Raw genomic sequence first — 27,898 nt, 5'->3', positions numbered from 1 at the left:
AGCCCCGCGCCGCCGGACCCCTCCGGACCCCCGCCCGCCGCCGACCCCGCCGGGCACCGGCACCGCGGCCACTCCGCCGCCCGTGTCCCCGCCGCCCCCGCCCCTGTCAGCGGCCCCCGCCGCCCCGGCGCTGGCCCCGCAGGGACTGCGGCTCTCCGCAGCCGCCCCCCGCGTCCCCGCCGGCTCCGCGGTGCCTCCTCGCCACGGGCTGCCCGTCGGCCCCGCCGTCCCTCCGACAGCCGTCTCGGCACCCGCCCCCCGCCGGCTCCCGTGCCCGCGGCCGCCCCCCCCGGCACCAACAGCGCTGTCCCCAGCGACTCCCCGGCCTCGCCGCCTCCCTCCATCCCGGTCCCCCGCGGATCCCGCGGTCCTCACCCGCGCTGCCGCCGCCTCCTCCAGCCCGGCCGCATCTGCCTTGGTGCCCCTCTTAGAAGACCGGGTGCGGGACGAGATGAAATGGCTGCCGGCCCCGGCCGCCGCGGCCGCCGCTTTGCCCAGGGGGCGCAGAGAGCTCTTCCTGGTGTTCACCATGGCCCCGGCGAGGGGGGACACGGGGGGCGCCGCCGCCGCCGCCGGCGCGGAGGGAGGAGGGAGGGAGGGCGGACAGGCGGGGGCTCGGGCAGGGAGGGGAAGGGGAGGGAGAGGGGGAAAGGGGGGAGGAGGGAGGAAGGAAGAAAAGCCCTCCGGGGAAGCCGCTCCGCCGGGCAGAGGCGCAGTCGGAGCCGCGCCGGCTCCTCCCGCCGCTGTCGCCGCCGCCTCTCGGGCTCAGCCCGGCTCTAACTGGCCGCCATTACTGTCCCTGCTCCCTTTCTCTGCCCGCTCCGCGCCGCCCCCGCCAGCCGCCGCCGGGGGGCGCTGCGGCCCCGGCGCGGCCGTTCTATCCCGGCGCCGCGCGCTCTATGGGCCCGGCCCGGCTCGGCCCGGGGGAGGCGGCAGCGGCCGCGGGTCCCCCGGGAGCGGCTCCGGCTCCGCGGCGGGGACCGAGCGCCCACACAGCCCCAGGGCCCCGCCGCGGCCTGGCCAGAGCCTGGCGAGCCACCGGCCGGGCCTGGCCCGGCGTGACCCCGCGGGGCGGGAGAGCCGCCGCCGCCCCCTGAGGGCTGAGCCGAGGGCTGGGGAGTTCAAGGGCAGGGGGAGCGGCTGCCCGGGGCCGCGGGGGGTGAAGGGCAGAGCTGGTACCCGGGAAGGGGCTCAATCCCCGGTCCCTGGAGGCTGGAGCCGCAGGCTCTGCTCGCTCAGGGAGGGTCGTGCCAGGAGCTGACAGGACAGCTTGGGCGAACAGCTCTCCCAAGGATGAGATCTCCATAATTTCCTGTGGAAAACTTTTCACGGTCTGATGAGCCTCAATATTAAGAAATCCCTTTGCTCTCCCAGGCTATCGGGAGTGCGCCCTTGCTTCTCCCATCGCGCTAGTCACCGGCAGCGTCTCCTGTGTTTTGCTTCAGCGTTGCTGCGCTTGATGTTCGTTGTGCGGTGCTCGGAAAGCTCCTTTCTCCCCACCTTCCTCCTTATCACACATGCATTTCAGATGGGCGAAGAATACAACGCATTACCCTACACCGGATGCCTAAATGTTTTTCAGATTATTCACAAACTATAACCCTTCAGCCTATTCACGAACGCAGTACCTTCTCGCCGATACAAGAATCATTCTCTCACCACTTGTTGCCCTATACAGAACTTACCGCAGTGCCTGCACGTAAGCCCCGAAACAAAAGCTTTGTGAAAGAAACGTAGCTGAGAAACACAAGCACACAGTTGTAGGTGACAGAGTCTCAACCTCTTAATTTTCACACTGACTGGTTTGGCACTGCTGGGCAAGTCATTTCAGTGCTTCTTACTTCTTTAACCAAAAAGAATATCATGAAATTACTGAGCACGTGGTTCTGACTGTTAGGCTCAAGCAAGCCTTATCAAAGTACTTTTATTGTTTAAGGATGGAAAGCACGATAATGTTTTAGTAAAGAACAATTAATTTAAAAACTACTATTCTGTTTTACCTGCATACATCTTTCATACATCCCACATCTTTCTTTTCAAAATTACAGTCTGTAAAAGTATGGGAGAATGTGTACTTAAAAATAGAAAATACGCAACACTGACATCAGGATATATAATAAGAAAATCAGCTTTTTAAATATCCAAGCAAAAAAAAAAATCTTACTGTGAATAGCAGCAAATTTTTAGTTTTATGAGATACTACAAAATAGAGTGCATTTCAGGGTAGGAACTATAATGTCTCATCTCACATTCTCTATTTAGAGTTTGTAATCTGTATTAGCAACAGTACTTCATCTCCTGTCCCAGAATCTGCAGTGTCTTTGAAAAGCAGAGTAGTTCTGCTCCATGAGATTGGTCTTGATAGGTTTCATATCATTTTTTTCTTCATTTATTTGCTTAAAGGTTATGAAAGGATGTAGTCATTTCATACACTTGTAGGCTTAAGGAGTATTTTAATTTAAAACCGACAAGGGAGTTTGAGAATGGTATTTGGAAATCACATCCTTTTAGCCTTCAAAAGTAGGAATAGAAGGAAACTGCAAGAGACTGTCCCTTACCAAACACCAGGAGATATGTTCAGTAACAGTATCACTTCATATAAATATAATGACAAATAATGTACTTTAACATTTCTGTCCTGTAGTACTGATAGGCCATGAAACTCAGACATGGTTTTCGAATTCTGTTGGTCTGAAAATGAACAGTATGTTGATCTTCAAGTTGTTGTACTCATCACAAAAATATCCCCCATTTTGGGAAAACCAACAGATGAGTGGCCCAAAAAAGAGCCCAGGCTGCAGCAGTTACAGTGAATGTCATAACTCAGGATTGCAGTCATTGGCAGGGCTGTTTGGGGAAGCTTGCATAACATCTGCTTGCAACATGCCTGATTCAAACCAGCACTCCTCCTCTCATATACACTGATGACTTTTAAAAACTAAAATAAACTTAGTCAAGATGCAAGCAATTTGGTTTTCCTGGGTCCCTGTCCAGATCTGCTTGAAATAACAGAAACTCTCCAACTCAAAAGCTATTTATTTTATATTTGCTAGATAGTTATAGCACAATTGTGTTCTTTTTTTGTTTTGGTTTTTTTTTTTAGTGTTCTGATCTCATTCCTGTGAGCCACACGCAGAGAGCACTCTTTATGACGCCAGAGGGACTACTGTAGAGAGATTGATGTAGCTCAAAATCCCTGATCTCTGCTTTGAACATTTGTAGTGCTTCATTCTCGTTATGTTAGCATGGTAGGAAACACAGAAAGACATGCTTCATTTTGGATGTTTACTCCCTGTGTTGTTTTTCACAGATGGTTTTATTTACAGGTTTCTTGGTTGTCTTATTCCTCTTAGAAGGTGTGGCTGGTTATTTTGACTCAAATAGCTTATGGCTTTATAGCTTCCATCTCAGCTTCATCACCAGTTTTAGCACTGACAATATATAAAAATCAATCATAAGTTACAAGGTTTGCTTGGTAGCTTTGATTGGATGTTTTTTGGGTTTTTTTTAATGCAGAGAACATGTTAACGTAGGATTAATATTTTGTATCACACACAGAGATTTAAATGTAGTTTTACAATGAAAGATGAATTACTGTAGAGAGGGATTTAGAGTAATTTCACTAATCCAAGAATTTACTTGTTCCCATTTTCTGTATCTGTTGTTGGTTCAAGTGTCATATGAAGACAGAACAGCATTAAAAACCTATTTAGACTCCCTTCAGCACTCTACATGCAGAAAATGTTTGGGGAAAAAAAGTAAGAACTCGGAGTAGTGAAAGACAATGAAAAAGTTAAGGGGAGAAGGCCTGAAGCCACATTCCAGTAAGTATTATATTAAAAAAAAATGTAGAGCTCATTCCCAGTAAGATTTAGTTTCAAGATTTGTAGTTTGGTCTTACAGACAGATGTCTAAATGCTTCTACAAATAAATCCATTGGGAAGGACCATATTTCAAATGGAACCAGTTTATAATGAATGCTGAAGCTTACAGCAGCGTTCAATGTCCTTTTATCTCCAGTTGTTCAGAAAAGAGATTAAGGTATCTGAAAAATGTATTAAGAAGAAGCCATACCATCTGCTGAGGCAGGTACACCTCTGGGAAATTGGAAAAATATGAAAAATTACTTGAGCAAAAGAGTCCCTTTCCACTAAAAAAGAGTTGGGGAATGAAGTAATATTGGGACATCATGATGTAAAAAGACATTTAAAAATTACCAAGGATGAAAAGCCTTGTTTGCTACGTGAATGGTATTTAATGACACAAGAAATATTTGGAGATGGAAGATTTTGTTTTCACATGTTCCTATTTTACCAGGAAATCAGGAATGGGTTACAACAAAAGAAAAAGTCCTTCATCCCTTATTCAGAACTTTTGCAGAGAGTTTCTTCCTAGTAAGGACCAGAGGGCTCTATTCAGTGAGTTACTATTTGCTTCAATCATGGGTAATTTACCAGAGATTACTTTGCAATATCTCTGAATAGCAGTAACATTCCAAAGAATGGAAATCAAATCATCTTTTCAGGCCTCTATTTATAAGCTCATATGTGCACCTCTCAATCATGCTGTCAACTCCTCCTGGTTTCAGTTGAATTTGAAATAAAAAAAGATTCACAAGAGATCTTGCTTTTGTAAACCCACCCTAAGCCTTTTCCTGCGGGGGATGTTAGGAAATTAAGATTGTGTGGTTATTCCTTTGAGAACTGTCCATTATGAAGATATGCCTATGGGATATAAGTTTGGAAACTTCAAACAAGCACTGTCCAGTAATCAGGATTGGTACTACCTTGAACTGGAACACAGAACATGATAAAATCACTCCACATTGCAGGCATTTTGCTATGTTATTAAAGAAGGCTCATTATTTGAAGACTACCATTGTCATTTAAAAATGGATAACAGTTATGATTTCGAATTAAATAGTTAATGTCCAGCCCCATTATCAGCACACCTATCTGAAGATTGATTTCCACACTAGATAACATCAGTGCAACTTGAAGCAGGATCAGAAAACAGGTTTCTTAGATAACATTAAAAGGGAGTGGTAAAACTTACCTCCTAATATTTCAAAGTTATCCTCCCATCACATGTGGCCATTAGCTTCCATAACATTTTCCCTGTTGAGCTAAGGTCACAGTAGATAGTTTTTCTAATAATAATAATTGTGTGAAATTCACAGGCTGATGATATTGCAGCCAGGCATCTGCAGGGTCTGTTTTTCACTATCATTCAGGCTGTAAATTACTTCCATCTTGGACAAAAGTGGCAAATCATCTCACTTTGGTGCTTATGATCATTAATCATATGAAAGTAGCACCACCAGCCTGTTACTATGCTGGGTGATGAATAGCTTTGTAGTAAAAACCAGACTCTGTCCTAAAATGTTCACAATAAAAATAGGCATTTATGAACACATGTGTAGATAAGCTTCAGCACCATACAAATGCATAATGGCTTGATTAGGATCACATGGCAAGTCCGTCAAAAACATTATTGGTTCATAAATCTTCCTAGTCCTCACACACAATCTTAGCTTTCAAAGTGTGTTTTCTTGTTACAGATCCAAGAATGAGCTCATAAAATACACTACCATGTCATCATTGTAGTTTCACTTGAAAGTGTCTTTTCCCGATATGTTATTTTCAAATGTGTGTTATCTGGTACAAACAGTTGCTCAGGCTGCCTTGACTTTTTCATGGGATTATGCATTTCATGCTAATTTTAAAATTGAAGCTATATTCAATTTTCTTGTGTACTTACAGTCCAAGAGTCCAGCAATGTGTGGATACTCCTTGCAATGCATGGGGATAATAGCCTTTTAGTGAATGCTGATTCACCCATGAAACAACGACTTGCTTTTCCAGTGCACAGCTGACTTCCTAGAATCAGTTCCTTAAGCTACTCCCCCCTGTGTGGCAGCCTAGAAGGTTTAACATTCCTTCAAGGACCATTCCTCCTATGCAGAGGAACGTGCTGTCTTAATCAGTGGAATTGCCATTTACAGGATAACCAGACCCTGTTCTCCTATTTATTTTGCAGTCCCAGCTCCCTCACAGTCTGTTCTTGCTCTGTGTACACACACTTACAAAAGGCTTCAGGCAACAACAACTCCTCTCTCAAGTTAAGGTCAATCAATACAGCTGATGTTTAATTATAGGTAGCTGACAGTGTCCTCTGGCATAGGCTAACCTTGTTAAATATAAGGTTTAAAAATATCCCTTCAAAATTAATTTTCTGGTTGTTTTTAGATACCCTGTGTGTGCTGGTTCTTCTGTGACCTTGACAGGACTGGCGGTGACAGCTAAAACCCTGCTTTACTCTGTCAACACTGAGATTCACTCCTACATTATAAAACAAGTTTGGGGGTTGTCGCTATCTTCCATGCCAATGCATCTGATCTCCCCTGACAAAGGGGCATGGAGATGGTCGTATTTATCTCATGAATACTCTGCTAGAGGTTTTTCAGCAGACACAGTCTGGGCTGTTTTCTTCTATTCACCACACGGTAAGAAAAGGACCATTTGCTTCTGTTCATCTAGTGTACTGCCAGAGAATAAGCTGTATGAAATGCACAGAGTCTAAAAGAATTTTAGTGATGTCTTGATTGAAACAACACTCTAACTTGAAAATTTCCAGCTTTAAAGAAAATATTTTTTACATTACACAAGATTTGCAGATCTTTCTTAAGGTTTTTGTTACTCCTATGCTTTGTCAACAGTTTGACTCCTGAGCGATGACAGCACTACTTAGAAGAGCTTTCAAGAAACCACTGAATTCTCTAGGACACTGATTCCTGTTGTAGTAGGTCAGCATGTCTCCAGCTGTACTCTGATTTCCAGTAAGAGACTTAATATTCTAAATCAATATGTGATTGCAGCCAGGACGCCTGCACCATTACACCAGGTAAGTCCAACCTCGCCTCCTTCTATGCTTACCTTTGGGTCTGTCAAATTGTTGCAGAAAGGGCTCCCAGGGAAGGGCTAAGCATATTACCGAACTTGTGTGTTTAATGAAACGGTGTACTTAAAATATTGAAAGAAAACTTAAAACAGTCCAGCACTGCAAAACAACCTTCTGATGTTTTAGCTAGGGTTTTGTAAATTCTTTGAACTTTTCAACAGTGTAATTATATCCATGATTTAAGTTCTAAATATATAGAACTTGTTTAACAGAATCAGTAACACTTGTAACAAACAAGTGCATTCTATTCGAAAATGTCAAAGTATTTTAAACATTAAACAAAACCAGGGAGAATAGAATCTCAGGAATCCATGTTTTGAAATTTAAGACTCCATGTATGTTAACCAAAACAAAAGGCAAATTTACTATCTTCCCTGAAGATTCATAAGTAGGAGCTCTAATTAGATCTCATCTAGTTAAAACTTAACGATTAATCCAAACTGCCTTCAAAAGGTTCAATGCATTGTGACGTACATTATAAAGAGAAAGAAATTATAGCTGTCAAATGTCAGATTTTACTTCTGTTACTCACCCATCACGGAACTTTGAGACTAAGCATCTTATTTTAATATTTCTGAACAATGTGATTTTAATTGTTGCAATTAAGGGATTGCAGAAACGTGTCCCACGTGAAGATGACACTCAGTGAAGTATTACCTCTGCTTTTAGAATTACCTTTGATCGCAGTTGTAAATTCGCAGTGGATTTCCCATTAATTAGTGTGAATTAGCTAGTTGTGGCTGTTCAGTTTAGGTTAGTTCCAAGTGTTTTACAGTGCATCGCTAATTATTGGGGGGAGAAAACCCCCAACCCTTATTAAACAGCCCGCAGGTGCAAGGGATGTGTTCACTCTGCTCCGTGTGTTACCAGGGGCTGGCAGCTTCTTCGCGCTGTTGGCCTTGGATACTTGGATAGCTCCTGGCACCACGGGACCTCCTCGTCCCGCAGAGCGGCTTCTCCAAGGCCCAACACAGCGCAGGGAACTCGGCTCAATCCTTTTTTCCTTCCCCCGCGGATCCCATCCCATTTTCCCGGCTAATTCACTCTCAGGAGCTCTGCTTCCCAGGCTCCGAGCCGCTCTTTTGTCCTCGATGCGAGGCCTCGGCTGAGCTCCTTTTCACAAATGTCAACACTCGCCCGTAATTAGCGCTCGCCGCACAAGGAGCCATTCCCACTCTCCAAAGGGCTCAGAGTGCGGCTGCTCCTGCCGGGGACGCGGGGCTACTCCAGGGCCGGGTGGGTGCCCAGACACCGGGACCATTCCCCACTGTTGTGGATGCCGCGGTTTGACAGACAGACAGACACACAGACCGCGTCCTTTGTTCCGCAGTCGGGACAGAGCTGCCTTCGCAGTCTCTCCCAGGTCGGGCAGGGATGTTTATCTCTGCTGTGCCGCACCAGGTCTTGCCCGGGCACCGCCGCAGCGGTGCGGCGGTCCGGCTTGTTCAGGCGAGCCGCGTCGGGCCACAAACACCCCCAGCCCTCGCCTCTCCCCGGAGGATAGGGCAGGGCAGAGTAGGGCAGCGCAGCCCCCGGGGAAGCCGCGTTTCCCCCCCCCGCACAGCGGGTGCGAATCCCTACGGACACCCCTCGCTCCCCCCGCGGTACCGGGGCGGAGCTCTGCCCGCGCCGCCCGGCGCCGCCGCGCCTGCGCCGCTCAAGGCGGGACACCGAGGAGTTCCGCGGCGGGCGGCCGGTGCCGGGCTGGGCGCTCCGCGACGGGCGGGTGAGTTCGCTGCGGGGACAGGCCGGGCAAGGGGAGCGCGTTCTGCAGAGCTGGCGTTTCCTCGGCTCCTGCCGGCGCTCGGACTTGGCCCGCGGCTGTCCCTGAGGCGGGCGGGCTGAGCCTCCCCGCTGCCTCCGCCCGGCGGCTCAGCCCCGCTCGGAATCGGCCGCGTCCCGGAGCAGGAGCGGCCCTCGGGGAGCCTGGCCTGGCCCCTCCCGGGGCGGTCTGGGCGTTCCGCCTCCGCGTCGGTACCGCGGTATTGCCTCATCGCCTAAAAATACCTCCTGGCTGGCCGCCGGGGCGGGGGCCGCGCTCGGCGGGCGGGTTTGGTACCGTCGGGAGGCGCGGAGCGTGTGCCCGGCCTGGCTCTCGGGGTGCGGGTAAGTTCCGGTGTTGCAGCCGCGGAGTTGTCCCAAAATAGATTCTTCGACCTGCTGTGCATGATCCACGCACAGAGCCAAGGTACTTGATTTTTTTGCAGCTCTGAGCGGAAAGAAGGGCTGGATGGTAAATCCACAAAGCCAGCGCGACGACTATCAAAACTTTGCCCTGTTTATACATTTTAGCAAGCAAAGGCACTAATGTTCATTGGCTACAAGTTTACATAGTTCTCTTGTTAATGAGTGTTCTCTCTTTTATCGGTTAAATTACTCCCTTGCTTCTCATGCTAAGTAGTTTGCGTGCTCAGCCTTTCTCTTTTGTTAGATAGGGGGTTTTCTTGAGGGTGGTGTGTGAGTTGCTGGTCACAATTTTGCCCTGCCGGAATTACCTTTTACCCACTTGGAAGTGATTTCAACACAGTTGCTGAGCTGGCTTTATTAGTTTCTTCCTTATCGTGGAAGTTCTACCCAATGTCCTTGTGGCCTGTGAATGCTGCGTTCTTTGTGTCCACTATCACTGGTACATCCTTCATCCCGAGCTTTGTTAACCTCCCCCTAGGTCTAAGATCGTTGAAGCATGTCAAGTCCTAAGCCTTAACAAGGCAATTCTACGGACAAGTAATTTATCTTCCTAACACCTGGATATCAAGGTTGGGGACAGGTTTCTCTCCGAGTGCACAGCTCCTTGAGCCAGCTGGAGAGGAAGTGCAAATGCTGTGCTTTGTACCTGAGCACATCAGTCACATTCAGGCCATTAGGTTTGATGCTCATCTCGCTATTAATTTGCGTTTGCCATTTCTCTGTAGCCTCCTGTCCCTTTGTGGCTACAGTGCAATTTTCAGCTGTAATTTCTGTGCAGGGGCAGACTGTGCTGTGCTGCAAGCAGCTCTCAACTGGAGGAGTTTGTTCTGCCAAAGTTAGTAAGGGGTTAGCAGGCTGTCAGGGCAGGGGGCTGCATGTGCTTCTCTGGGTATTGCTGCCCTTCACACCAAGGAAAGCCTCACGGGTAGTTTCTGTTTTGTTTTTCTTGTATTAAAATAACTGGCAATGTGGGCTCAACAGTATTGACCATAAATTATTTGCCAAAACGAATATGCCTATTGAGGGCTGCCTGTTTGGAAGCTCTGGCTGTGAAAGGCCACTGCTGGGTCAGTGGCCCATCTTCCTGGGGCTGGAAAGCCCCTGGGGCTGTGTGGGAATAGCCAGGAGTATCCTAACACTAGTTAATAGATGTAGCTGTGGTGGGCTGCTGGCATTTGCAGCTTCTTCCCATGTTTTAAATTTAGTTTCTGGAGGTGGTAGTTCAGTTCTGAGGTACCTTTTGCCACTGACGCAAAAATTACGTACCAAAATTCTTAACATTTTAAGTGCCAATTAGGGATGTCTGTCAGAAGTTGGTGAGAGGAGGTGGTTTGTGCTGACTGGGTTGACATGCTGAGCTAAAGCGCTTGCAGTGCACTCTGATCACTATGTCCTAATGGCTTTTGGCCATAATAAACATCAATATGCTGTATAGGATGATTCTTCACCTTGAGAGATTAACACAAACATTTCTTCTAAGTGTAATTGCTGTTGTACTTTAGAAGGAACAGCAGCTTTCACAGCTGACCAGTTCTGAATACTATTCATGCCCATTTGAGGCCAGCCTAATGTAGCCAAAGAGCTAATTTGAAGAGCTGCTTTATTGTGTCTGTTTCTTTTTAACAGCTCTGATGACAAGTCACAGAGGATCAACAAAAGCAGATGGCAGGAGGTGGCTCTTGTTGCTTTGGGGAGCAGCCTACTGGAGTAAAAGATTAGAAGATAAGCACATTAACACAAACCACAAAGAATTACTTTGGGCTAAACACAAAAAAACCCTTTGTGCCAGAGTGTGTTAAAACTGAATTTGAGAGAAGTTTGAAAAAATTACACTTTGTAAGCATTCCAATTTCACTCTGCTTACTTGATACTGAGAGTTCTTTTTTCCCAAGTGCAGTCCAAAGTTCCAAGAGCAATGGACAGATATACATATAGCATCATCAGGTACTAGCATGGGCTTGCCTGATAGATGTAGGGCTCTGGCAGACCATTTGGGGGGGGGGGGGAACCTCATCTTGTGTGACATGTCAAAGATGTGCAAAACATAATGTTTTGACTTAATGCATAACAGCACCAGTTAAATTTAAGGCTGACCCTTACAGGGCTTTTTTTGAGGCTTATATATTTTTCCGTAGAATGTCTCTCACAAGGATTTTAACTTCCAGGTTGAAAGAATACCAATATTAAAGTCCCAAGGAGCATGAATTAGTACTGCATGTGGTGGGGTTTTTTTTGGTTAGTGCTGCAGTGAATGTTGTTTTCCCATAAATTTCACATCTTGTTAAGTTAGATCTCAAGATCACTTAAAATATGTATTAGTGGTGCTCTGCATACTGCTTTGTTCAGGAGTGTGATGGCTATCACTGCTTTAGTTTGATGCTCTGAAAGACAGGCACAATGTCATGACTTAGTCCTGAACCTGCCAGGAGCAGAACATCATCTGTGTAACCCGTGGTTGTCAGGGATAACTCTCTGAACACAGTTGCAACTTAAAATTTCCATTTTCCTGTGGGCTTTTCCAATTTTGGAGTGATTTTGGTTTTTTGAGGATGTTTTGGAAATTTCTGGCTTTTTGTGACTTTCTGTGACTTTTTCCCAAGCATTCAGAAGTGACTGTAATGAGATCAGTGTGGGATTTTTCACTTCTTTTGACTCAGCAGACTCATCCTATAGCATATTTAATACTTACAAATCCAGGATTTTTCTTGTCAGCTAACAGTAGGCCAGGAATGGTAACTCACAGTTTCTGAGTTGCTGCAACAATGTCTTGAGGTAAGATAGGAAGGGGAACCTGACAAATCTTGCCCCTTTAAGTAATGCACAGTTAAGGTGAAGGTCACTCAAATGCCTGCAGTGGCACTGCAGTTTTTCTGCAATTATCTCATAATGCTATGTAAAACCAGGGAAGTTTAAACCATGCCACTCAGGAAAGGAATGTGATATTTCTTCTCCCTTTGCAGAAGTATGAGCGTGTATGTTCACAACACACTGTGATTATTGTGGAATGTATTTTGTACGTTTATGAAAAAGTAACCTTGCTTCTGAACGTCTGGAACAGATGCGTGGTTCATGTGTCATTAAATTAGAAACTGCAGGAAAACAAAGAACCATCTGGAGACTTGGTGGGAGGGGAGGTTGAGGTTTCTGGTTAAATGTATTATCAACACAGAAAAAGATACAGAGAGTGCTTCAGTTACAAAAGGAGGCAAAGTGTGATGGGTATTTTGTTTGGTTTTACACCATTTTCTTTTTGTAATTAGGGGAAGCACCAGAATGAAAGACATGGACAATATCAAAACTGTAAAGAAAGAATGGTAGGTGCCAGTTCTCCCATCCCCATTTTTCCTCTTTTCCTGCTGCTGTTTGTGTGTCCTGTCATTACTTTTCAAACTTTATGTTAAATTTTAAAATACAGTATTTTTACTGCATTCATCTGCTCCACATATACTGAAAATTTAAAAAATTCTATTGTTTTGCTGGAAGATTTTTCACATACCTAAAATGTTTCCTAGATGCATGAAGCTGTGTAAATATTTTTATATAAAATAGCAAGGCGGCCCTTCAAATTGCTAACTCACTGTGCAGCTCTGCATCTGATGTGGAAGTGTTTGCTTTTCCAGTTCTGTTTCTGAGGTAAAGCATAATGAATAGCTACATTAATGCTTCAAGTTTCATTTGTTCCATTAGAAAAGTAAAATGGGGACAGCACACTTTTGAAATTTTTTCTTTAAAGTTGTTGAGGTTTTCTTTTGTTTAAGATGTTAATCTCCAGGGATTCTTAGTGTTGCATAGATGCACTGCAAACAATTCCATTTTATGCAAATGTATCTAATTACCATTCCAGTAAGCATTGCTGCTCTTGAATTCAATGTAGAGTTTTATGTAAAATTGGATATTTTTTCAAGAGCTGGGATTTTTATTTTCTGAATTGCTTAAAATAGACTTTTCTGAATCTCCAGTAGGAGTAACTCCTGCAATGTTTATGAAAAGACAAAAGAATGTTCTTACTGTGCAAGGAACCTGTACTGAGATAATCATTTATTCAGGTTGCATATTTCTGCATTTTGACTGGTGAAAATCTAACAGAAACAGCTGTCACATATACAGTGTTCTATAAAAAGATGTGGTTGATGCATCTTTTTTAATACCCTGGCAGTCTCCACAGTGTTGAAGGCTTCTAGTGTATTTCTTCAGTGTGCTCCAGCGGTGTTGAGTCGCTTGAGTTGCCCTAATGCACTTTCCAAAACAGTCATGGTGGTTCTGGGATGGTGCTGGGAATGGGGAGGTTCAAGTGGGGGTGGAGGTGTAAATCCTAGAACAATTTTCTTGTATTTTTTAAAACTTACGGCAAAGAGACCCAAGCTTGTACCACAGGAATGCTTTAAGGAAAGCCCTTCGTTGGTATGCAACTAGGTGTATGATGGTTAGAAATATGAATCATCTAACTTGCATTCCTTGCTCTGGTACCAAGTTTAGAAGCTTTGCATAGATTTGTTCATCTTTTCTGATTATGTTCTTTAGTTTGTGCTTTTGAAGTGGAAATAATAGCAGTTAGAGATTGGTAGGAGGTCTATAGAAAAGGCACAATGCAAAGTTGACCTGATGTTTTGTAGCAGCTGGGTACAGGGGAGTGTGGCTTCCGTATTTCTTGGTACTGAGCTTCTGAGGTACCTATTTGTCTTCTAAGGTGTCCTCTGAGGAGTCATTTTTGCTTATTTTTTCTGCAGGGTGTGTAAATCGGGAACCGATGATCAGATTTTGAACGGTACAGAACAAAACTGTGACTACTTTGTAGATAACCTATTTGAAGAAGCTCAGAAGGTTGGTGCTATGTGTGTGCCCCCAACCACAGTCAAGAACCAGGTAGGCAGTGAAGAAAAATACTCATGTTTGATACAACAGCCCTCCAGGACTATTTTGGAAAATAGATGCCAGAAGTCCACCAGTCTTCTCCAGTACATCACCAAAAAAGTGCACACAGAATTCAGAGAACTGTAGGAACAACCTCCCATCTCCCAGTAAGCCAGGCCTTTGCTGCTGAGTGCTTTACAGTGGGTTTAGAGTCATTCTAGAACCAAGGCTGGCATTGGCTAGTGCACTTCTGCTTTATTAGTAAGGAGAGTGAGGTGTGCAGGAGTTCAAGGAATGACAAATACTATTACATAAGAAAGTTATTTAAGGAGCTGCAGCCTTTTTATGCAGAGGCATAGCCCAAATATTTTTCATTTGCTCTTATTCATATAATTATGGTTGTAGTGGGATGTTCAGAGTGGGTTTGTATCTCAATGATTCTGTCCTTTTCATGTTTTTCTGTTACTCATCAAAGACTGGTAAGGGGAGGGAGAAAAGATGACAGAAGAAATTTGGAGTGGGCATTGCTAGAAATTATGTTCATGGATCCTTAACTGACCCTGGAAGAAATGAAATGTCAGGAACAATACCTTAAATTGCAGTCCTGAAATAGTGCTCCATGGCATTAGTTGTGTCAATGCTTAAATAGGAAGTTGGTGTGGAATAGTTAGTCCATGTTAAATTTGCATACTGGCTCACTGTAGAGGAGCCTTCCCATAATTAGATCTCTTTCCATATGCATTGGTGCCATGAGACACAGGAATTTTTGATGGAATCTAATCTTGCTGAGTGCTGTCTTCTTCTTTTGACAGATTACCCAACTGAAAGAGAAGGAATTTTATTTATTTTAAATAGGAGTTTGCACATGCTATTTATTTATGTAGCAATCACCTAGCAAGTCAAACTGGAAAAAAAAACCAAACAAAAAAAACTCACAAAAAACCTCCAAACTTGTCAGCCTAGTTCAAACTAATTTCCAGCTGAATTCTGCATTTGTCTATACCTCATCTGTGGCTGAGTATCTGTCAAGACAATGTTATTTCAGGCACCTGAATAACTAAATGCTTCCTTAAATGGCATGATGCATTAGTATGAAAATACAATCCCAAATATCCATCTTACAATTGGAGAGATTTCAGTAAACAGTGCAAAAGCTACAAGTTGGAGTAGTGGATGATTTCTGGCAAAGTTAAGGAATTACTGAGAAATTATTTTTTCATTCCCCTAACCACCAAAGCTTTGAATACACCCTGGAATTCCAGGGTAACAGAAGCATATGACTGTCTGAAAGTAAATATTCTGATACTTGCTTCATTTCCTGAGTGAAAGGCTTCTGCGTGCATCATCTCAATGCCTTTACTTTGAGAAGATCCTCCTGAATGATCGGAAGAAGGCTTTACCCTAGTAAATCCCCAGCTGGACTATTCTGGCAGTTGGTGTTCCAACACCAGGCATGTGTGCTCTCAAATTAGCTCTTGAAGAGTTGCAGCTGGCTGTGATAGTCCAGCTCTTTATTTTTTTTCTCTGTTGAATTGAAGGAGTGTTCTTGACCTAGGAAGCCAAAATGATTGGGGGAAGGTTTGTTTCTAATTTGGATTGACAGAAGATACTTAGAAATGTCACTTACCCCTTGCAGTTGCCCTGCCTGTTGGCACGGGGCCAAGGCAGATTACAGTGAGCCTGCTCTCAGTATTTTTAGTCTATGAAGTGGATGATTTATAATCACAGGGTATGTGGGTATACCAAGCTTCTTTTACATCAGTGTTATAATGAGAATCGTTCTTACTCTGTAGGTTGATGTAATCATTAAACTTTGGAAAAATGGGTTTACGGTAAATGACAGCGAACTTCGGAGCTACACTGATGTTGCAAACCAGCAATTCTTGGAGTCCATTAAAAAGGGGTAAGCGAGTTTTGTGTTCTTAACCAGCCAGAGTTAATGTGCTTTGGGTAGCGCTTAGCTTATGCTCTAAATTTTTTACGTGGCTTTGCTGCACTGCAGTGTCCCTGTAGGAGTACAGGCCCTGCCAGTCTCCTTCCTGCAGTGCTAATGGCTGTTGGAACATCAACAGGTTTGACACAGCTCTCAGTGGCAGTAGTTGTACAGTTGCTGATGAATAGATAAAAGCCAGTGTTGGCAGGGGGCACAGCAGGTACACAATGAAATAAAGAATAAATCAGTGCCCAATAAGAGCTACAAATCAAATGGTATTTTGACTAATGAACTCAATGCACAAGGGGTTGAGCATTTCTGGTTTTATGGTCTTTGTTTTCTTTTTGTTGATGAAAAGCCTTAAATGGGTACAGATGTTCTGTGTAGCATCAAGAAACTCTGATCAGTCTTAAATTTCTGACATTTTTCCAAGTACAAACTTGCTATTGTGTACATATAACAATCTTACATTCATCCCTGTGTTAATAGCCGTCTTACATTTTTGCCTGTGTTAAAAGTTAACATGCTGTCCTGATTTTTGCTAGTATTTGCAATTGTTGCTTTAAAAAAGTTTGACCATACAAAGCAGTGTGATTTTGAGCCTTTAATTTGTAGTCTGTTTCCTCACCCCACACGAATGGAGAGGAGAATATAATTTTATGGATAATGCAATTTAATACCTCCCTATCAAGCATGTGAGATTACTAAGTCATTATATTTTTCTTTTTCATATTTTGCTAGGCCATCAAAAACACTACTTTTACACTATTTCTCCTGTATGGTTTCACCTGTGTTTGTTGTAACAGCAATTAACTGCGCTGTTTAAAGCCCTTTGTGTGCATTCATCAAAAGTTTGCCACTTTTATTCCACTCTTTGCCTGTGAAGATGCTAATTATGAGATGGTTTCTGCATAATCATTGATGGTAGAGAAGCCCCTGTGCCAGCTGAGCCACACCACCTGAAATTGTGCTGTCTGCATCAGAGCTCAGAGACAAAGAAAGGCATTGTTGTGTTCTGCTTAATACAATTAAAGCATTACCAAGGTGACGTTACTGCACTGAAGAGTGGAGCTATTAGCGATAATATAATTTTTAGAAGCTGAGATCTGTGTTTATTTGTCAATAAATACATTGTGCCTAAACTCAGTTCTTCCTGTTTAAAAGCCTTTTTCTTTTTGTTTTACTGTGGGGATAAAATAATTGAACCTTTTGCAGCAGTGTATGGCAACACTGAACTTCCTACACCTCACGTGTTTAGAGTGGTAACTGCTGAGTAAATTTGAACATCACTCAACAACTTGCATAATAAGGGGTTTTTTTTGTTACATGCTTTGTAGTTAATTTGCAGTTCAGGAGCTCGAAGTAATATGTATGCACTTAACCTAACTCTTAGTAAATACCTGTGAAGTTTTTTTTAAAAGCATCGTCCTTGAAAGGCCAAATGTTGAACAGTTATTAATCATTAGTCTATTTTGTATACTGAAAACAGTATAGTACTTTTTTTTTTTGACTGGGTTTTTTTTTTCTTAAGGGAACTGCCTTTTGAGCTACGAAAAGTTTTTGATAAGGAGGAGATAGAAGTGAAAGTGGAAGATAAAAAAGATAAGGTGTATTTGTCGTCGAAAAGGCCCATATTTCATCCCTTTTCTGGACATGGTTACAGATTAGGAAGGTGAGTAGACTGATGTGATATATGATTGAGTAACTGAAGGGAACTATACCTCTGGTGAAGGATCATAATTCAGGTTGGAAGTGATCTCTGGAGTTTTCTAATCTAAGCTCCTGCTCAAAGCAGGGTCATCTGTGGGGACAGATGAGGTTACTCAGGCTTTTATCTAATTGGGTCTTGAAATCCCACAAGAGCAGAGACTGTGCAGCCTGCTTCAGTGCTGGACTGTCCTCATGGGAAAGAATTTTTTCCTTATATCCAATCTGAGTGCCTCTCTTTGGAATTTCTGTCCACCATAAAGAGCATCACCCCCTCCTGCAGACCCTGGCAGGCTGCTTTTAGGTGCCCCACAACCACCACCATCTCTTCCACAGGCTGAACAAGCTGCTCTCCTCCAACAATTGCTGGCAGAGTGAGTGCTTCATCGTGCAGGCATCTTGGTGTCTCTCCATGAAGCTTGGGGGATAATTGGCTCCCACAATCCACTGGCTGTGTTGATACAGCCAGGATGCTCTTGGCTTTTGTTGTTCAAGGTCTCAATAGCAGAACTGTTTCCAGCTGAAATGCTGTCGCTCTTCTATTCTGTGATTTTAGAGAAAAGAATCTCTTTTAAAACTCTATGTGCAATAGTTTGAGAAGAGGGGGGAGTATGACAATCCCATAAAAGGAACTGAAGAAGTAAGAGGTTATTTTTCCTTTTCTTAAAATTGTTCAGTAATTAAGCATGTATTTGTTGCAGTAAGGCATTTTACATTTTACACTGATCCATGTCTCTTTCATAGTTGGAGAGTGTCAGCCACTCATGCCAGTGCTAATACTGGACTTGATTTACAACCAAACAGTAACTGTATTTTGGAAGGCTGTTGTAGAGCAACAAGCCAGGAGTTCATTTATTTGATCCCTGTGACTTTTGCTTACTCCTGCCACATTATCTGCTATGTATCCCTGTCATGCAAGACTTGAATAAAAGCAGGCGTCAGCTGAAGGAACAGGACACGTTCAGTGACCAGGAGCCTACAGGATGCATCACAGGTGGCACTGCTGAATGCCTGGGGTTCCTGCAGGCTTGCAGACTGGGGTTGCTAAGATGTGATGCAGCCTTAGGTGAACTGCTTGTTTCAATTAACTGGAAAGGGTTTGGCTGCTAAGCCCCAGAGCTTGTGCTGGGGGAAAGCCTGACCTGGGCAGGAACAGCTAAGGCAGGGGAAGAAGGTAATGTGCAGAGCAAAAGACTGATAAAGGTAAAGGATGAGTGGTTCCAGGCTGATTTAGAGAAGCAAATATCTGTTTTATGAGTTTCATCTGTTTCTGTAGCACAGTCCATTCAGTTGCTCCGTGCTCGAGTAGATACAATCGATAGGGAAAAGCTTCCCTTGAGACATGGATGAGATGCTGCAAGACTTGCTTTTGGTGGCACAGAAATCCTGAGCAAATGGGGGTCAAGAACTTAACCTTATTTTATCTACAAGTAGACCTGTTTATAGCAAAACCAAAAGATCTTCAGTGTGCTGGGTAGGTTGTTCAGTCGCTTGTTGTGCTCTGCCATGCCTACAGCAAGTAATGATCTTGCTTCCCAGTAGGCAGGTGAGGTTTCAGGAACATGCTAATCTGTGAATTTTGGTTGACAGGTCTTGTACAGAGACATCCTACAACTTGCTCAGCATTTTTTATTTTTTTCCTACTCTTGCTAGTCTATTCTGTGCTATGCTATCAAAGCCTTTTCCTTAAAGAGAAGTAAATATTTTTGCTGATCTTGGAAACGTGAGCTGTAAGCGGTCCTAGTCCATGAAGTAGTGCTCACTTCCTGCTGTTACTAAATCTCCATTGCATGTATACACCACACTTGCAGCAGAAAAGCTTTGTGGGGCAGTAGCAGAGCTGGCTGAGACCTGGAACAAGTTTTAAGCTATAGAACTCCTTTTCTATAGTAGCACTTGTGTGATTAGTCAGAAATGAGAGAGACAAATGACTGAAGAGTTCACGTCAGTTGATGGCCTAGCTAAACCTCTGCTTATCAAATAAACTTATAAAATTAATAGTGTATACTTGGTCAGTCTTTCCAAGTGGAGGGATTTTATGATGGATGAACCATTAAGAATTGGTCTATTGACTGGTTCTCAAAACTTTTGTTGGAGGATCTAGAAATAACATATATGTTGATATAGCTCAGACAAGCTTGATCCTCTTCCTTTTTGTTTTACAGGAGAAATAAGTAAGACTTATCAAAATTTTCCAATGTACCGTGTGAACCTCTGTAACTAATGGTATATTCTGTTTTATGTATCACGGTTCAGATGCATTTCATAGTTTGGGATTATGACTAGATTTGCAACCCCACTCTTCTGTTGAGCTAATCTATGCATCTTTGAGACTGCCTCAGAAACATGTTAATTAAACTATTGACTGAAATCCCTTGTAGCAAAGCGAGCTTGCTCTGTAACCTCATTAGGGTAAAGCATTGTGTGTCAAGCTGCTTAGCCATCAGTCAGGGTAAGGCATGATACCTAACTCCTGGGCTTTTTCTTGTCAGAAAATTGACAGGATGCTCTTATGTCTCTTCAATCTCCAGTTTACATCTTCTGTTGATAATCTTATAAAAGGAATAAGCCTTAAAAGGAGTTATAATGCTTCGATCTCAGGCTAATAAGGCTTAGATTCTTGAGTTTTGGCTTTAGTCAAATCTCCTACCACTAGATGGCTTTATCTGTCAGTTCTGCAAGAGAAAAGTTTTTACGTATAGAAATGCTTGAAATCTTGGTGAATACAGATATTCTAACTTTCTCTTAAATCTTCATTTAATGCATTGGCTCCAGTCTCACACACACTTGCTACTGAAAGAATCACCTCCAGTGCCTGCCGCATATGGAGATGTGGCTGTGAGGGGAGTTGGTTTGGGAATGACACTAAAATCTGTGTCCATGCAAGAAGTTGTCTGAGCTACAGCTGTGACTGATGTAGCCCAGCCCAGCCTGAGCCAGACACCACGGCTGAGCACCCCTGCAGCCTCTGCTGTCCTGGAGGCAGCTCGCTCACACAAGTTCTGCAGTGTCTGAACCAGCAACTGAGCAAGGAGGGAGCAAGAGCTGGGCATTGCTGGACTGAAGTATGACTTGAAATTTAAATTTTTTTTATCTGCTTGCAAGACTGTTTAACATTATCTTGCTGTTAACTCAGGCTTTTCTTCCTGATCTGGAGGGCAATTAAGTCTTACTTCATATTGAGGTCAGGCATGAACAGAAGCTGTCTGTGAGATAGTGAGGCAGGTGGATGGTAGTACATCACCTGTACTTGTAATAGAATATTTTACAGATGTGCCAAGTCCTTGTGCCCCAGCTAATTTCTGTGTAATGCAAAACAATTCTGTCTCCAGTCACAGTGAGCATCTCTTATCTCTCTTATGAATGAATCTCATTATCTCTCATAATAAATGAGATTTCTTGATTCTCATTCTTTTTGCTGAGTTTCTGTGGAACATATAAAAAGTGCCTCTACTGGCTGATATCCTAGAAGTTCGGACAGCACTTAACTGGGCAATAAAAGATTTTGAAATACCTGACTAAACTTGCGCTTAAGACTCCAGCTTTATTAGCCTGAATGTATTAAGTCATTAGCTAATAATTAATGAGCTGTGACTTTACTGCCTTATGAATAAACTAAGACAGGTACAAGAGCATAAAAATGGGGTTTGTCTGCAAAGCAGGTGTGCAGTATAGTTAAGACTGCTACTCTGTGGCCATCAGTTACCCACTTCTCTCTCAGGAAACTGTAACTCACCAATTTTCTGTGCTAAGAGAGCTTTTCTGCAAACTGCCGTGTAGGGTGCTCATGTAGTCAGTGACCACAGCTGAGCTCAGAGGAGAAATGGTAACTCTTTAAATCATTGCTATTCTGCAAGCAAACATCTGGTTATGCTCACAGGAGCTGAGAATGTGCCCATTGGATCAGGGCCAATGAGGACTTAAACTGTACATGCTGAACAAGCTTAGTCATGAAAGAAGCACTAAGGTCTAGACACTTCTTCAGAATAAAAATTTTTGCCAGCAGTTTTTTTATTGTTTGTTTTTTAAGACCATGCAGCTGGACTGAGGTCCATGTATTCTGTCAAGTCATTTTATGAATCTTTGCCCCTGTGGTTGGGTCAGCTGCTTAAAGTGCCTTGGGAAAAAAAAAATCCGAATGCTGTGTGCATCAGTCTGGATTTTTCACATTAAGTCAATTTCTCTGATAGATGAGTAATTCTTCTAAGCTGAGATAGATGATGCTGGAGTCTAAATCAAGGCTAACAACATTCAGTTAAATTGAATTACTGTAATCACATTATGCTGAAAATTAACTTTGAGTATGCAAATTCAATAGTCAACCCCCTTAAAGTTTCACCTGTGTGATTAGAGTACAAAAATGCATGAAGAATCTTCAGACAGTTTTGTCTCTTGTATATTCATATTTAATCCTCTGATATTTAAGTTCCTTTCCATCTCATAAAAATCCTAAGCGAACTGAAATTCTTCAGCGTGTTTTAGTCTTTAAGTGAAAATATTGGCATACATGTAGAAAAAAAAATAAGGAAGAAAGAAAAAAACTGATCTTTATGTCAGTATTCCTATATTTATTAGACTAAGAAGTCATCAGTGTACTCTGTCACAGGGCAGAAAGCTTCCAAAGCAGAGGTCTGAAGGGAGGTTCAAGCTTACATGTGTGCACAGAAGCCATAACCTCATGTGGCTTTTCTTTTCAGTGCTACTCCAAAGATAATCTCTAAAGTAAGAGATGATCATCAAGGACCTGATGACAAAAGACACCTGCCTTTAGTACCCTTGAATGACTTGGAGCCTATCACCAATGTCCAGATCTGGTTAGCTGATGGGGAAAGGATAATTCAGAAATTCAATGTTTCTCACAGGTAAGATTTATTTTACCACTGTCATGTGTATTTGCATCTGAACTATTTGTCTTAATGCCTGTACACTTAAGTCTCTAATTTCCTCAGTTCACTTAGCATTGGACTGTTCTTCAGTTGTATCTGGAAAACCTTTGAAATCTTGAGAAATCTTTTAGCTGACAAGAGAGGAACATAAGAGGAAAGTGAACTGATGTTAAAAGTCGTCTCATAGCTGAGCACAAAGGAAAATCTAAGGACACTGTAGGAGTTCTTTGTCGGTTAGTGAAAGTTAAGGTGTACATATTACTCATTACTAGAGGAAATAGCTTTTAACATGATGGATCTCTCACAAAACGGCTACATCTGGAACAAATGGCTTAGTATAAAGCCTGCTGGTCATTGGGCATAGACAGCACCACAGGTGGGAGCTGGAGAAAGAGACTTAGAGTTGAGCTGGAGAAACCTCTGGGGAGGGCTGTAGTCGGTGCACTGGGCCGGGAGGTTCATCCCCTGCATGTCAACATGGACAGAATGGAATGCACACAGTGTGTTTAATTCTTAATTAATAAAATTTCTGGCTCCCAAAGAGGCTTAGAAATGAGCATAATGTCAGAAGGTGTCAGCACAGCGCGTGTATGCAGGAGCTTTGAGAAAGTGGGATTAACACTTTAAATTGTAGAGCTACTGTCTTCAGAGACCTTTCTCAAATCTGAATTTGAGAAATTACTCCAGTGCTATACAGTCATGTCATGTGGAAAGAATATGTTGCCTTTGCTTCTCTGTGAAGCAATTTAAAGGTATCACAGATTTAATACAACCCAGGCTGCTGTCAAGATAAACTCTGTGTATCTGTGGCTGGTCAGAAGGAAAGCTCAGCTGTTGAAGGTTAATGACTGTAGCTTTTTCTTTGACTTGTACTAATTTATTACTGTTAGTGGCCTGAGATATGAACTGAAACACTGTTATGATGTACTGCTGAAGGGTAAATTGCTATTTTAATTATAAATACTTCACTGAAGGGCTTAATATCTCAATTATTCCAGGTCCCACACATCTAAGTATATTTACAAGCTTTTTGTCTTCACAGTATATAGCAGTTTGAACACCTTCTAAGTGCTTTTGAGAGGAAAAAAACCATCTGAGATAAGCAGAACCAAAGCTTTACTGGTGTAATGCTCTTTTTGAAGTAGTGTGCAATAAATATTCCATCATAGCATAGCCCCTTGCCACAAGACCAGGACGTTTGTGCTGTACAGAGGATTTGTGTATGAGCTGGTAAGAACTAGAGGGAAATCCTTTTAGAGTACATATCCTTAAGCATAATGACTGCATGCACAGGACTCCTTTCAGTGCAGAAGACAGTCAGCTATTTGTTAACTAACATATAGATTAATAACATGTAGCATGTATATTGCAGTGTCTGGGTAAATTGATTACTTTTAGCTTTTTGCAGCTAGATTGTGTAGGTGCCACAGTAACTGCTGCTGTAGATATGAGTTGATTACTGATGAAAGATTGAAGTGGAAGCATGGGAAGCATTTTAGTGTTGCAGCATGGGGAATTGAGACATGGGAATGTAGCAACTAGGAGAGCAGAGTTGTAGGAATAGCGCACAGAGCTGTGTCCTGGATCGAGTTGTGTCCCCTCTTGAGCACTTGCTAGGTTAGTGTGACCCTGGAGCATCAGGTATGGAGCCTGGAAAAGAACTTTTTCACCCGGAAGTAGGGAGCTGGTGGCTAATTGCCTGATTTGCTCTTGGAATCCAATCAACTTTGATATAATGCATATGTAGACACCTGTAAATGTCCAACCAAAAATTTAGTCCTGTTTGAGGTTTTTCAAGCTCTTGGCTTGTAAGACCAAGCAGTGTCTCTGTATTGAGGCCTGAGTGCACAGGAATTAGTTTTTATTTTGCTGGCTGTATCTGTCCTGGTGAGTGTGGCTAAGGCATGGATACTTGGGCATCTGTGCTGCTAAACTGTTGGGATGGCATTGCCCCAAGCCAGCCAGCACTTCCTCAGTCAATACCTAGCCATGGTTCAGATGTTAGCTCAGGTCCTGGACCATTCCCAGGAGACAGTAAACCTCATGGAAGACCCTGTGCATGGGAGAGAGGAAGGATGAGTTTAGGCATTTACCAGCAGCCAGTCTGCCAGTTGGCCTCAGGACCAAAGAATGGACATTGTCACTGTGTTAATTTTATTCATACAGATGTATCTTTTCATCTTCATTTTCTAATTAAATTGGTTGATGAAAGAAGCTGATTCTTCCACAGGAAAACCTCTGTCTTGCTCACACAAGACAGCTTGAATCTTTAATGAATTCACTGTGCCCTTGCTTTGAGAAGATGGGACTGTGTTTAGACCTAGTTAATGTATCAGCTGTCCAAATAATTTTTTCAAACCCTTTTTCTTCATTTTTATTATGGTTCCGTTACATGAACCACAAACTGGAGGCATCTTTATTCTAGCTCTTGGCTGCAGAACCCTCAGGTAAGAGCTCCACCAGCTGGTTAGGAAATGGTAGGTTTGGGTAACTACCATCTGAGCCACGGTGCTGCATTTGAGTGCTCAGAGTAAGACACTCATCCGTGTTCCCTTGGGAGTACTCTCAGAGCATGCAGATCTTGGTCCTTGCCTCCCAAGTGGATCAGGCATTTCAGGATACCACCTCATCTATATTGCTGCAGTTCTCTGCTGTCAGGCATTCCATGAAGTGGTTTCATTCCTATCCCATGGTGGCTGTGTTATGCACGTGTGTGGGGATTGCAGTGCTGGAACTCTAATGCTGAGTTTTCTTACTTTCTTCTCAGAATCAGCCACGTCAGAGACTTCATAACAAAGTATCAAGGATCTGAGGGAAGTGTTCCCTTCACACTGACGACCTCCCTGCCCTTTCGAGAGCTGCAGGACGAGACACTCACACTCGAGGAGGCAAAGTTGCAAAATGCTGTTGTTGTTCAGAGACTTCGGAAAACAACGGAGCCTTTCAGACTGTTAGTGATAAAAGCACCTGAAAATGACTACAAAACTGCTGCTACACCTAATGGACAGCTCAAGAATGAGCAAAAAACTGCTATCAATAGTACAAGATCAAATTAGCTTTTAACTGACCAAAATCTATCTGCAGGGTGAACTAGGCAAAACCAAAAATGTAACCAGCAATATGTGGGTGGCCTCACATCCTCATGCACTGTGCTCTTAGAGAGCAGAATGGGTGCTGTGCTGTTGTCTGCTATAATAGAGGTATTTTCAGCTAAATTGGGTGGTCAGAGCCTGGCTGTATAATGTGGCAGATGGTACAGCAGACCATCCTTAGAATTTCCTTAGGTAAAACCTTCTTAGTTATTTAATAGGTGGGTCTAGGTGGAACAGTTCTCTGAGACTTAACTACTGATAGCACCTTTTAAGGAAAAATAGTATTTATTTTTGCACTTTGGACTAAAGTGAAACATTTCACATTATAGTGTAAACTGCTGCAGTTTGCATTCTTCTCACAGTAACTCTTAGACAAGCAATACTGCAGGCAAGCTCACATTTGGACTCTAACTTGAAAATCTTCATGATGTAACTTTTATCACAGGATCTGCAATGTAATAATGTTCTGTCAAGCCTTCACATGGTGGTAGGTGCGTGTGTGAGAAGATACAAATGAGGTAGTCTGGTGCATACTGCATATGAAGTGCCTCAAAGTAAGCTCTGAAGGAATTGTTCTTACCAATGGTTGAAGTGGTTTCTGCTTCTTTTGGGCTGCTACGAGTGTCTTGCAGATCAGGTGATGTTAAACTACCTAGCTCATTAGCATAGGGAGCCACTTGTAGCTTTATCACACAGAAACTAAAGTTTTTTTGACCATCACCATGCAGGAATGTTTAGAGGGACACAGTTGGTTTTGTACTGTTTATCTGCCTCTGTCCTGAACTGCCCAGCTGATTGAGACACTAGTTGCATGTGGTCAAGTTTCAAAGATGTTGAAAATCCTTACTTGAAAACTGAAGTTTTTCCTTCCACTTTGCCCTATTTCCATCCAAATCTTTTATTTTGCTATTCATGTACTCAAGGCATAAAGTTTTTAGCCAACTATTCCATGTTTTGCTAAAAGAGAAAACAACATAAAGACTAAATATTTTGTACTGTGTACTAAGCATGTGGGATTGTGAATGGAACTAAAATATCCAGGTAAGACATATCCCAGGACCTTCAGTGGGTTCTGACTCTGTGCTACCTGTGCTAAAGGATTGGTTGTTGGGGTTGTACTTCTTTGGTGTGGTTAAGTGAAAGATGGATTTGGGTTTTCCTGGTTTAGCTCTAAATAGAAAATTACTTCATTGGAGTGACTTGTATTCTAAAAAGTAGTGAGGCTTCAAACTCTCCTTCATTCCCAGGGATATAAAACTGGTTTGCTTCAGCATCTCTCATGGTGTGTTTGAAGTAAAAGTCAACTGGGCAAATACCTATTCAGTGTCCTCAGAAAGCAAATCTCTGAAAAGGATGCCTTTATACACTATCCAGTGCTATAAACTTCCTGTGCTACTGTATCATTCAGGTTTATGTAGCAAGTGGTACAATTAAATTTTCTTTGCTCTTGCATTGACTCCTTTATGAAAAACAAAAATAAATGTGCAGACAAATCCACTAGTAAAATTGAAAAGACAGAGCACCTACAGACACAGCTCCAACCCTCAGTTCCCAGAGCTTCCTAAACAGGGCGTTTTATTAATCAGTGCTTTCGAATTCGTCTTAGTGTACAACAGTATTAGAAAATCACATGTGCTTGATTGTGAGCTCAGATGTACTATCTACAAGGTGCATGAAATACCAAAAGTAATAGTGTACTACTATTCATGCATTTGCAGCACAGAAATTTGAAGAAATAATTAGTGTAAGATTGAAATTGAAGGGGGGAGTGTAAAATTTTGAAGTGGGTAAATCCATTTTGCTTGCTATCCTTTGGAAGGAGCAGTAAGTATTTTGTATTTCAACGTCCGCTACCAGCATTTTAAGATTACTTACATTACAGCATTACTAAGACCAACTGTGTCTGCAGCTTTGGTGTACTTGAGTGTGCATTTGCAGTTTGAAAGTGTCATTATCTTAATTACAAAATGAGAGAAAATCTTTGAAAAGTCTGAAGTGATGCTGGCTGCATTAATCCCATGCTAGACTAGAAAGTGCCTTTTAAAAAAGGCAACGAACTGTGATTGAGTAACTTATGTCCTAATTTGGAGAAAATCTTCGGAATGAATAGAGGACTCTCCTAAATCTAATTGGTTTTGGTCAAGTTTGTAAAGTCTGGTTAGCTACCTGTAGCGTCTAGACAGCCTAATCTCTTGCTCAGTGCTATAGGCAGCAATTGTGCATTGGTCAAACAACAGCAAAACTGGCTTGATCAGTGCTAGAGTTTGTGAAACACACAAATA

The 27,898-nt window shown here is 42.8% G+C and overlaps 2 protein-coding genes across 6 annotated transcripts in view; one reads left to right on the top strand and one right to left on the bottom strand.

Moving 5' to 3' along the window:
• The window catches only part of ATAD2B (ATPase family AAA domain containing 2B), a 75,938-nt gene extending 75,185 nt beyond the window's left edge, over positions 1-753 (bottom strand). Inside the window, exon 1 of one of the 2 annotated variants that reach the window (XM_032104035.1) lies at positions 376-753. In XM_032104035.1, coding sequence (XP_031959926.1) covers positions 376-531 — 156 coding nt within the window. In that variant the 5' untranslated portion in view covers positions 532-753. The remainder of the gene's footprint in view (positions 1-375) is intronic. The other variant, XM_032104034.1, reaches the window with a different exon arrangement.
• A 7,843-nt stretch (positions 754-8,596) lies between these two features.
• Positions 8,597-27,068, top strand: UBXN2A (UBX domain protein 2A). 4 transcript variants are annotated; one of them, XM_032104049.1, is made up of 7 exons: positions 8,597-8,686; positions 12,408-12,461; positions 13,875-14,010; positions 15,792-15,901; positions 17,463-17,603; positions 22,336-22,500; positions 25,292-27,068. In XM_032104049.1, the coding sequence occupies exons 2-7, from the start codon at positions 12,421-12,423 to the stop codon at positions 25,578-25,580; spliced, it is 882 nt and encodes a 293-aa protein (XP_031959940.1). In that variant the 5' UTR covers positions 8,597-8,686; positions 12,408-12,420; the 3' UTR covers positions 25,581-27,068. The 4 variants fall into 4 exon arrangements, with proteins under 4 accessions (XP_031959940.1, XP_031959939.1, XP_031959938.1 ...); XM_032104047.1 differs by having other exon boundaries at positions 8,643-9,066; XM_032104046.1 differs by lacking the exon at positions 8,597-8,686 and adding an exon at positions 9,061-9,148.
• The last annotated feature ends 830 nt before the right edge of the window (positions 27,069-27,898 follow it).

This window comes from Corvus moneduloides, chromosome 3 (assembly GCF_009650955.1).
Source record: "Corvus moneduloides isolate bCorMon1 chromosome 3, bCorMon1.pri, whole genome shotgun sequence".
NCBI classification, from domain to species: domain Eukaryota; kingdom Metazoa; phylum Chordata; class Aves; order Passeriformes; family Corvidae; genus Corvus; species Corvus moneduloides.
The sequence above is the reverse complement of the archived record's forward strand: the minus strand, read 5'-3'. Positions and strand labels throughout refer to the sequence as shown.